Source organism: Falco biarmicus, chromosome 6 (genome assembly GCF_023638135.1).
Source record: "Falco biarmicus isolate bFalBia1 chromosome 6, bFalBia1.pri, whole genome shotgun sequence".
In the NCBI taxonomy this organism is placed as follows: Eukaryota; Metazoa; Chordata; class Aves; order Falconiformes; family Falconidae; genus Falco; species Falco biarmicus.
The window spans coordinates 19,401,285-19,413,319 of NC_079293.1; the positions used below are offsets into that span (position 1 = coordinate 19,401,285).

The 12,035-nt window shown below is 38.1% G+C and overlaps 1 protein-coding gene across 2 annotated transcripts in view; it reads right to left on the minus strand.

Moving 5' to 3' along the window:
- The window catches only part of AGPAT5 (1-acylglycerol-3-phosphate O-acyltransferase 5), a 60,454-nt gene that overhangs the window by 31,608 nt on the left and 16,811 nt on the right, over nt 1-12,035 (minus strand). For both annotated transcript variants that reach the window (XM_056342954.1, XM_056342955.1), the window contains exons 2-4: nt 11,862-11,931; nt 11,536-11,651; nt 6,077-6,166 (exon numbers count right to left, since the gene is read on the minus strand). In XM_056342954.1, the coding sequence (XP_056198929.1) occupies nt 6,077-6,166; nt 11,536-11,651; nt 11,862-11,931 (276 nt within the window). The remainder of the gene's footprint in view (nt 1-6,076; nt 6,167-11,535; nt 11,652-11,861; nt 11,932-12,035) is intronic.

The following is a 12,035-nucleotide window of genomic DNA, read 5'->3' on the forward strand; positions in this document are numbered from 1 at the left end:
GCAGGTGAAGTCCAAGAATATTCAAGGGCTGGCAGAAACCCAAGATGTATCCTGATTTGGTGGGAAAAAAACAAAAGAAAATGGGTTTAAGAGTCAAGGTGCTTACTGTTTATAACATGACAGTAGCAAAAGCACAGGGACGAGTACAGGAATCCTTAGACCCAGCTGCAGTCCACACCTCCCCCGGTCACGTACACATTTCATCTATGAAGTACACTGCTGAAATATTTCAGTGAATGAGTAAAACTTTTCAGAGTTAGCTGGAAAGGCCATAATATTCAAATCCAGGTACATTTTTTTTCTTTTCATAAATGTGCTTGTACTAAAATCATGTAATTTGGATCTTTAAAATGGTACTTCAAGATGAGGTTACTTCCCCCCTCCTCATTAAAGACTGAATGTTCAGCTAATACAGTGGCTGTAACAGGTATTGACAGAGCAAAGAAAGTGAAGCACACAGGACAGGAATGCCATTCTTGGGACACAGGTCAGCACTTAAAAGCATGCAATGCCATTACGGGTTTTCAAAGCAGATAATCAGCCACTGAAAGCTGATTACACAGAGGATAGTATCTACTTACTCCAGTCCTACGTGTGTAATACCAAGCAGGAGTTGAAATTATATCTTAATTATTCCTGTAAACCTCTAAAATGCAAGCAGCCCAACAGGTTTGTTGACCAAAAATCTGAATCTCTCTGAACTGAAAGCATACCAACAAGGCAGAGAACTGGCCTTTACATCAAATTCAGCATATATAAACCTAGTATGTAGCTCATTAGGAGTACTTTACCAAGTAAAATTAATGAATGTAAACTGATGTCCTACTTACACTCATGTACAGTCCTGCACAAGACAAAGATACTCTACCACTGCAATTCAGCCTACCACATCTTCTTGCATGACTGGCTTCTCTCTTCTCCAACCATGGGCAGCAGAAGCTAAATCCTTAAGTACTATTTCCAATCTAAGATTTCAAATAAGCTCCCCTGAGTTTGGCTTAAGAATTGTTGAATTACAGAAGCATTTTAATTACCTAGAAACACCAGCTGCTGCTAAGGCAATTTTTTATACAGACTTTTTTCATTTAAGGCAATTAGCTACATAAAAGTTACACACTTTATTGTGGTGACTGCAAAATACACTGCTCATGTTCAAAATGGCACAGAAAATTATGCATTACCATAGTACCCAATTCATTGAAACAGCAGTTTTAATCCAAGCAGAGTAGGTCCCCTATGTTCAGTTACATAGTATTTTCACACCTGTTTCTGTGTCATGGGTGGGTGTCAATACACTCGCTATCTCTCATCAATTTGAAAGCTTCAAGGAGTGGATCAGGATTCATTTAGCAGAACCCTACTGATTCTTGTTGGAGACAGAAAACCAGAAAAGAGGCAGGTGTTACCCAGAGTCCCCAGCGTAATGTCCGTGAAATTGCCACAGTCCACAGATGAAATGAATGGATGATGGTAATCGCTTTCACCCAAGTAACAACGCTATTCATTTCCCCAGTGTTGTGAAGGTCTCCCAGGAAAAAAGAAATAGCAACAGCACCAAGAGGGGCTGTGCTTCCAAAGGGGGGAGTGGGGCAGCCAAGGAAGTCCTTGAGATAGATCAGAGTGCCACAAAAGGATTTGGTATAGGTGGAGCAGGGGAAAGGGTCATGAATCACCACAAGTTCCTGGAGTACAGAACAAAGTTTGCCCAGATACCATCAGCATACAGCAAGAAGAGGTGATAAAGATAAAACCTGGCCAAGGACAGGGCTTTGCAGGGTGTCCTGGAGACAGTAGCTGCCACTCTGTAGAAGAACATAGGGTGTCAAGAAGTGGTAGCTACTGACTAAAGGTCTCTTGCATTTACTGTGCTGCTCCCAGATGGGTGACAAGGAGAAAACAATTAAATATTTTTATTTACTACGTTCAAAATTATATTAAACAATGCATTTGCTTAGTTTAAATATTATTATTATTATTATTATTGCATCCTGACAACTAGACCGATTCATATCTGAATCCATTTAGACCACTGCCTAGAACACATGCTTCTGGTGAACTGGATGACAAACATTAACAGTCAGATCAATTACTGAAAAAGATATGGTATGAGAAAGCCTATCTGGTATAATTGGAATGAAATACAAAAGGTGATGTGAGGAAAGCAGCAAGGACATTCAGGATTTACAAAGAAGTTGTTGGGGATTTGCAAATTAGTAACTATATAACAAAATTATTACATTAAGCCTTATAGCAGTTGTATTAATATATCTACCCTCTCCAGGTTTTCAGTGTTTGACTGGTACTGTTTCACACGACAAAGATTTATTTTGTGACTGAATGGATGACAAAACCAAAACACACAGTAACCAGTTAAATATTGGCTGTACTGGGTTAAATCCCACATCTCAGAATGCAGGTTTCCTCTCTCTATGCATGATAAAAAGAAATATAAGCTACATTTTCAGTTATCAAACTGAGTAGTTGGTGTTCACGAGAGTGAACTTTCTTTATAATACAAGCAGATTGAGCATATCAAGTGTCAGCTGTATATATTGTTATATTTAGAAATGCAGTTTATCTTGTTATGGCTTACATTTAAACAACATTGGCTCAAAAGTGTCTTTCAAACCATGTGATAGTCTCTGTTCCCACAAGACATAAGATTGGAATTTGTTACCAAGATTTTATGGAATTTAAAACAAAATCACATCATTTCAAGTGAGTTTTGCCAACAAAAGGCCCAATATTGAACCACTTGAGTGTATACTTCACTGAGTTTGAGAAGCAAAGTAATTTCCAGAAGTAGATAAGACAATTTATTAGTTCAGGATCCCCACTAAGAAAACAAAGGTGCAACAGTCTTTCAGTCTAGCATCACAGTGCTTTTTTTGCGTGTCTAATATTGCTGCGATGCAGAAAGAAGGTGTGAACAGCAGGGCAGGCAAAGGGGCTGTTTAAGGCAGCAGGTCAGTAGAAGTTGTAAGAAAAGGCAAGCAAGGAGCATCATGCAGTCCACTGTCCCTACATAAAATGAGGCATACCAGATCACTAATCCAGTTCTTCTGTCAATGTAAGAGGTCAAGAGGCAGCCTTATCTTTTCCTGTCTGCATTCCACCTGCAATTTACTTCTCATTACAAAAAAATAAAAGACCACAGTAAAACAGTAAAGGGCTTGCTACACTGACAAGAACAGAAAACCGCTTCTGCCTTTCTACACATCTTCAGTTTCATAATGGGAACAGGGATGGCTCCAGACAGACTGAACATTAATCATTTGGATTCTTTTGTTTAAACTGTATGTGGAGAGAAACTGTAAATAACAAAGTGACCCTTAACACAGACTCCCATCTATCTCCTCCCTATTGGCATATAATTCTTTCCTTAGCAGATGACAGGCAAGCTTTTTTCTAATGTTACATTAAAGAACTCCACCATGTATGCACAGAATGACTAAGCAACAACAGCTGCTCACTAAACTGAAGAAAAGCCCACCCTAAGCTGTAGCATCCAGTGCATAACTTTGAATAAAAATCCCAGAATAGTAAATTAATTATTTTCACATGAAGCTGATGAGTTCAGGGCAACTTCCTTTACTGATTAAAATGTCTTCATTTTAAAAGCAACATGATTGGTCATGACTGTCATGCAAAGTTGCAGAACTTCGAAGTTTCTTCATGAATAATGCACTAAGGACACAGGTTATCATGTTCTTCTCCCAGTAGTAACTGTAGGTTGAAGGGCATTTACAACATCTACATTTAAATTCTCAGATAAAGGGGATTGTAGGAAGTTTAGTCTTCCCTCAAATGACTACTCAGCGGTCTGTGTCTTTTACTCCAATAGATATAGACATCTGTCTCAAAAAACAGGCTTTTGACAACTTTGGTTTTGTAAAACTTAAAATTGTCAATCCCTATGTGATTTGGCTGAAAGCGATTTAAAACAGAATGTATTTCTGCAGCTTTTACACTTATTTCTCTTCTATACTGCTACTCTAGATAATATGAGAAACACGGGAACAACTGCCGGGGAAGCACATCCAGGTTCTGTGCCCATTTCCCACACCACCAAACTTGCAGATAGCCAAATTACATCAAAAATAAACGTACCCAAGTGGTGCCAAATTCATTTGGCATTAGTTTAGATAGGTTAGGTATAGGCTTTTGATCCACACGCAACTGAGAAGGGAGAAGAAAGATTATTCCAGAAAAAAACCCAAACCTTCTGGATTTATTTCATGAATCATGTGTAGACGTCCACCATGGAAAGCAGAACCCACAGTGGATGTAGCTTTAAAGAAAAGCTTTATGTTTAAACCACCCCTTGCATGCCAGCTGGGCTAAAAATCACACACTAGCCTGTCCAGTCAATTTATAGCATTGCAGGACCACTGAACATCATTTGCAGGTTTCCAAAGAAATGCAGAATTAGATTAATTTCTAGGCACATCTTCCTAAGATTGTATTAAAAAAAAAAAATCCACGTTTCTATAAAGGAGACTAATTTAATGCAAAGTTCAAATCAACTCTTACCACAAACCCTTATTATTACAACAAACCACTGCATCTTAAGGCATGCAGAGGAAGCCAGAAAGCCAGACTCAACTACAAGCTCCTCTGAGTAGGAAGAAATCCATGGGCCTATGCAGGAAAACACCCTGCTAGGGTATTTCATCTGGACTAACTGAAGCAAACTTCACCAGCATTCTGCAGGGGGAGGAATTGCTTAGACTGATGACTCCAAGTATGTTTCACACATCCTGCAATTTGTCTTTGCTTATTCCATTACACCACAAGTTGTACAGAAAGTAGAATCTTTGCCACTGACATACAGAAAATAAGCTGACGCAATGCAACCTTTTAATATCCCAGGACCTTCCCTGGTAATGTGGGCACAAGCTACCACTATTGAGTATGACCATCTTCTCCATGTGGACATCATTATATTAGACACTGGAGAGCAAACATTTAATTGTCGTAATGTATTTCTGGCCTTTGTAACTTACATGCTAAAATCTAGAAACAGATCCACTTTCTTATCTTAATTAAAAACAGAAAAAAAACTGTTCATGTTACATCTTAGACCAGGACAAATGAGTTTGAGCACAGTCTTAAACTGAGATGCTTTAGTCATTTAAGCCTCTCAGTAAATGTGAGGCCAGTTTACTTTTTCAACACAGACACATGAGCAAACATAAACACAGTAGCCTCCCCCCACACCCCCAAAAAACCCCACCAACTATTATGAAGATCAAACCAAACAATGCACCACGCACCACCTCTACCCAAGCCTCTGCTTATAAAAGGTTTGACGCTTGTATTTGGAGTGGCAAATTCTAATCACATCATTTTAAATAAGATGGAAGTGTAACTGTTCTATGTCAAGGCCTGCTGAGTTGGTTTTCTTAAGTCTAGCCAAAAAGGCCGAATACATTTTAATACACAGCAAGCAGTGGAAGCGAAGCACAGTCATTCTAACCACTGAGCCACAAACCATACAGGGAGTCATGAGAAAAGTCACTTGGCACTAACAATCATTCTTCAAATAGAAAATTATCAAGAGTTTGGGGTTTTTTTGTGTGTTTTTTTTTTTTTTTTCTCCTCCAGGCGTAGCACACAAAGTTCTAAGATGTCACTGCCACTAAAAAGGATGGATCATTGGGATGACTAATTAAGATTTGGTAGGAATGGTTCTTCACTTTCAGAAGTCAGGAATACCAGTCTCTGACAACCACACAGTAGTCAAAATATCATCTTTTGAAACACAGGGAACAGGAACAGTGGTTTCTCAAGGAAGGTGCTATAGACCATGTTCTCAGGTTTAGTTTAGATCTCCCCTGCCCCCTAAAGACAGAATCACAAAGTTCGTATCATTCGTATCATAACAAGGACTAGTTAAATCTTCCCAAGTTTAATTAGAGGTATCCTAATCACAGAAAGTAACTGTAAAAATACAGAAAGAAAACAATTCCATGATTACCATCTTGTAGTTTGTAGGTATCAGACACAGCTCATTTCTTTAATAAGCCTTTGCCATTAAAAACACAAAGAAATGAGAAGAAAGGTATAATCTTACCGGAGTCTCAGCTTTCACCTGGGCCCGCAACTTCTCCCTCATTTCTTTTTCATTGAATTTGGCACTTCTTCTTACATAGACTCCTCCATGCTATGAGAGGAAAAGAAAGAAGTATTAAATATTTAAATAGTTTAATGTAGAAGAGTTGATATAACAAACAAGAGACAATGACAAGTTGCCTTTGTGACTCATGCTGCAAATTGCCCACAAGACATTTTCTCCTAGGATGAAAGCACCTGAAACTAATTGTGCATTTGCATGTACTTAGTTCACAAAATCTGTTTAAATAAAGATCAGATGGAAAAAAAAAAAAAAAGGCATAAGACACTTGAAGTGTCTTGTTTAAAGGTGTTAAATAATTAATTGGAAGGTGGCACTGAAACTGACCCCAGGGATCTATCTATTCACGACAACATTGTCAAGCAGCACAGCTTGTACATCAAGGGAAAAATCACACAACTGAAGTTATTCACATACAAGTACTTATAGATCAATGTTTTCAATTTGGTGTGCCCACTCCTAAATACTGATTAATGCAAACACTGGAACTACAAATATCATACCTCTACATACAAAATTTATGAATAGCACAAAAGTAACTAGCATCAGTCTTGAAAACTTCTATGCATTTTATTAGAGAATCAAACTTAACAAAGAAGTTATACCAAGATAATAATTGAATAAGTAACACAAAATCTTTATAAGGCAAAAGATTTTATAAAAGTACTTTTACTGAAAACCATTAAAACTTGGATCATTTCCTGGAAAAGATTAGTTTTATAACTTGTTCCACAGAGTTTATGACAAAAACTTAAGTAAAAGGACTATGGCAATGTACACACAAAGAAAGAGGGTTATAAAGAAATAAAATTTGCCTCATCATTTCCCTCTTACATCACTTTATCTACCGCACAGCTACACAAGAGGATGTAAATGAACATGCTCCAAAATGAACTACTGAACTACTGATACAATGAATTCAGGGTGGGTGGGTGAAAAAAATAAATAAATAGCTTCCAAAGAACAAAATTTTGTTTTTCTAACTGATTCCCTAGCTTGGTAATACTCTTTTCTGCCCACCCTGAATCGTGGCATTAGGATTTGTCAGATTATTTCTGTCCATTTATGGTTTTACACGCTCTTAACAGAAAGGTGACAGCAAGATTAAAACTACTAAAAGCTGAACCTCATTCAAATGTCTTATCTCAGGAAGATACAGTACATTTTAGAAACAGGGGTAGGGGTGTGTGGGGAGCTGTTCTTTTATTTGCATGGCATAGACAGGTAAAAAGTTTGAGGGGTCAGGAGGAGGCAGGCAGATGAGGCAGTTATGCAAAGTGCTTTCAGGGTTTGCTTTTCATGGCATGGCAACGGCCATGCAGCTGCTTAGCTAGTGGTATTTGATGTGACTTTTACGTTGTTCTCCAAAAGCTGCAATGAAAAGGAACAGAAAGTCAATGATGCATTAACTCCTGATTAAATATTCTGTTTTAACATTATGGTCTGTGGTTCCCTTCCAAGTTGTGCTGCTGTGGCTGGCAGGGGACCAAAACCAAGAACAGAATCCTCCAGTCCACCAAGCTTGGCCTTCAGCAGGATGGAGCATCGTATCAGCATCCCACAAGTAGTTTACCAGTCCTGGATAGATAACGGTATAAAACCAAAAAATGTTTCATGAGCTGTGCAGCAGAGCGCCACATGTTATCTACACACTCCATATGTAAGACCATTTTTAAGATGTGACACCATTAAAGGGAAGTAGAAGTCTTATTCTGTACAGTAATACTCACCACCACAACTGCTTTCAGGAAGGGCAAACTCAGTTTGGTATGAGAAATAACACATCTGCTATACAAAACTTCCACATCATTGGTAAGTCATCCTTCTGTGTGAGCTCAGTTAGGTCAAGCTTTGATAAACGAGAGAAGGCTGGAATCAAAGTCTTCCCTTATTTATCAAACTACAAACCAGCTTCAGTAAACTGGAAGAACACTGAACCACCTTTTCCTTGTTTAATTTGTGAACTTGGAGAAATCAAATTACTACTGTACAGTTTGCTTAGGACACAATATCAAAGACAGGTTTGGTGTCCCCACCTAGACTTCTTAATGGTCAGAAACAGATTTTTACTTCTCAAGTAAGTATAGTCATGTAACATAAGAACAAATTACATAATGTAAGATCACCATTTGCTGCATAAAACCCAACTACACAAAAATGTCAGCTGCCCTATGGCACAAAGCTAAAGAGAGGCAAGGTGCCATACCAGCTAAATATTTGACTAAAATTGAGTAACAACCAGAAGGGTACACAAGCTGACGCTGAATAACAGAAGACATACTTCCTATGTTAAAAAGTCAAGCAAACTCTAGCGTATCGAAAATATTTATGGATATTACATCCCAGCCTCACCAGGTGCTGTAAGATGAATAGGAGCTAGCTGCATTTTGGTGGAGAAAGATAGGGCAAAAAAAATTTCAGATCCACCCAAAAATAATAAAGCCTCATTTTTATGAAAAGAAATAGTTCTACCTAATAAATCAAACCTGAAACATAACAGGTTAATTTAAGTGGTTCTTTTCTTTTCTTGCTATTAGATAGCTGCCTCCCAAGAAGAATGCTATTTATGCAGTTGTATATAACTCAAATTCCCCAATTTGTATTGCATTTCCTTTTCAGTAAGAGATCAAATATATGAATGCTTTTCAAAACAGATTTCTGGAAGTACTGTTTTTAAAGTTGTACTTTTTTTCCGCTGTACTTTAAAAGCCCCCTTCTTAGTCAACAATGGATTATGTTTACAAATATACTTCCTTTGTGCCTGAATTTCGCTCTCCTGGACATCCAGACCACGTTTATTTCCAAACAGGATGTTTACGTGAGGTAGGGAATATGAATTCCACAAACATGGCGTAATTACGTGGCTCTGGAAACTTTTAGTGGAGTGTAAGTGACATCACTGACAGAACATCAACAGGAAGGGCAGGAAGTGTTTTATGTTTTTGCACTGTTTGGTGTGATAAAAACAATAAAAATACCTATTAGCTTGCACTGCAGGCCTGCTGCATCCCGTCTCAGTCATTTAAACACACACACATCACCTCCGTAAGCTGCCTTTCATTTGTGTCACTGAATATATATAGATAACTAAATGTAATTATCCCCTACTACGTTTTGTAAAGTTCAATGTTTTGAGGAATCAAAAAAAAAAACCAAACCCAAAGATTTTATTTAATATATATGTTTTGATTAAAAAACGTAGGCTACATTCAGATTAATTTCCACAGGAACCTTCTTTTAACAGTCAATATAGCAGTCAGGAAACTGAGAGCCGGATATTCCGGACAGCAATAGTCATTTTCCAAAATCTTGAAAAAAATCATTTCTGGACAGCTAGTGATAGCAGATGGAATATATATCCTGCCTGTATTTTAATTAAAGCAGACTTAACACACCATCAATGTAATGACTACAGGCAAGGACAAAGAGCAAAATATTTCCATGCAGCAGACTGGCCACTTTAGCGGAAGAAAAATGTAAAGAACCAGATTCTTTAGTAGGGACAAACACTAGACAACAGAGAAGTCCATTTTTCTCCCAGTGGATAGCCTCAGTGAGGTAGGACAGTCTATACTTATTTAGCGGACTGGGACAGCAAATCCACCAATAAAAAGAAACTGTGAACAGTTTTCTTATTTTGTCTGCACATATTCTTTTCTTAACATAGTGATTTTAGAAGAAAGGATGGCAACCACCCATGCTCCAGCCTAGATTTATGTGACATGATCCAAGACCCTGAACCTCTGTTCAAGTTCTGTACCCACACCCAAGCCAGAAGGCAACATCTGATGGCTGGGAAAGGCTACTGCTTAAGGCAGTCCCTATTCTTCAGCATATTCATTAGGCAGTTCATGGATCTGTACCTCCCCTTGCTCAATGCTCTCTCAACCCAATCTAACATTAGCTTCTTGGAGGCAAAGTTTCAGTGTCAACGGCCACACAAGGGCTATCCTGCCTCCTCCCCTCTTCCCACCCACGGCTGTATACTCAAAACTTGCCCCCTTTTGTTGTTTCTAGCAATCAATTGATCTGACTACGGATGCAAGAGTGCAAGCAGTGAGAGAGAGAGGAATGTGCAGCCAAGGATGAGGGAGAGAGTAAAGCCTCCTATTCAGACACACGTCTGTGGTTGCCCAATCTTCATATATTCCTTTACAAACTAGCATATAGTTCACATCATACCCAGCATAGTATTTCTCTCAGTATCCCCCATCCTCTCGGGAAGGGCTGACAGTCAGTTCAAGGAAACTGCCTAATTGTATTAGAAGTATTTTTCTAAGTGTTTTTTGCCTTTTTTTTTTTTTTTTTTTTTGGCCTAGGCAGTGTGAGGGAGTGGGGGGTAGAAAGTAGATTAACGTTCAGGGAACAGGTAAAGATCAAAGACAGAAGCCAAGGAGAAAAATCTTGCTGAACTGGCACTTTAGAACAGTTACCCAAACTTAATCCATTTCTATTCTAATAGCTAAATGCTATTCTAATTCTAAATGCTGAAATAAATACTGTGAAGCCATTTCTGATCACCTAGCAGAACATACCATACTTCCAAAAACATGCCCCTCTATGTTTTATTTCACTTGTATATATAAAGTCCTGCTTTCAGAAAAAGGAAAGAACAGACGTGACAAATTCAGAAAGGATTTTAGAGAGGTAAAGCCATCTCCACCATTTCAGACTAAAGATCACATCCACTCAGTATGTTGGCTGTACAGTGACCATGGCCCACTGTATTTCAGGAATTGTGTAATTTTGAGTCACGTCAGGTTGAGCTCTCAAACGAAAAGGAACAAGAGCAGCATTACGCCGGAAGAGGAGAAAGTAAAAGGCCATAATAAGAATACTGCTAGACTAAGGTTTTTGTGTAACTAAAGTCCAAAGCAAAACCATCAACACTTTCAGAGGCTGGGATCTGCTTTTCCTCCACGCTAAGTTACTAAGGTCCAATTTTCCTCTTTCATATTGTGCTAAAATAAAACAACTGAAAAGTAAGTAAGTACACCACAGGAGTGTCAATTTACTCACAATTTGTAGCATGATAAAAAAACCCCATACATAAAAAAATAAGGCTGTGTACACCTGTTGCTAACTGGGGTTTTGGACTGTAAAAAGAACAAAGTTATGGAAATATTCTGATATGCTTCTAACAGACTCAACAGTTTTGATTCTAGTAATAAACACCATCGATAAGAAGTATTCACTTAGAAAAGTAAACTGCTTCTTTAATAACTGTCCCTCCACTAAGCTACACACCTAACTACGCAGAGTGCAACCTGCTCTTTTCATGTTCAAATAAACAAGTGCCAGCTCAGAACTACATCTTTCCAGCATGGATGATAAAGAGAGGGAAGGTACCTCTTACATATTTGACCCACAAACAGCAAGGAAAAAGTGAATGGGCTTACCTGTGAAAAATACCACCCGTACAACGGCAGCCATTTTAACCCATCTTTCAAGACATACCGGACATGCCCGAGAGCATTCTGCCTGATTGCCAGCATGTCTGCAATAATCCAATCAACTGCAAAGACAAAAGCCCAAAATGTTTAGTTAAATTAGTTTCTAACTGCCACTGATGAAACAAAAAGCGCATGTCGTACATATAAATATCATTAAAGGTTTCTGAACTAGAAGTTCTTGCTTATTAGGGCAAGGCTGGAAAGATAGTACACAGACAAGCAGATTTTTAAAATCAAGAAAAGTGCTAAAACAACAATAAAAGAATACAAACCTGTACACTGATGATTCGATAAATATATTACATTTTCTTTATTTTTTGGCAAATCCCCATAGATTATTACCTAAAAAAAAATAAATACGTATTACTTCATTATTTATTTTCATTGCATTTGGTAGTGATGAGATCCAATGCAGTAATTAGCTATTTACTGGGAAAACTGCCAGC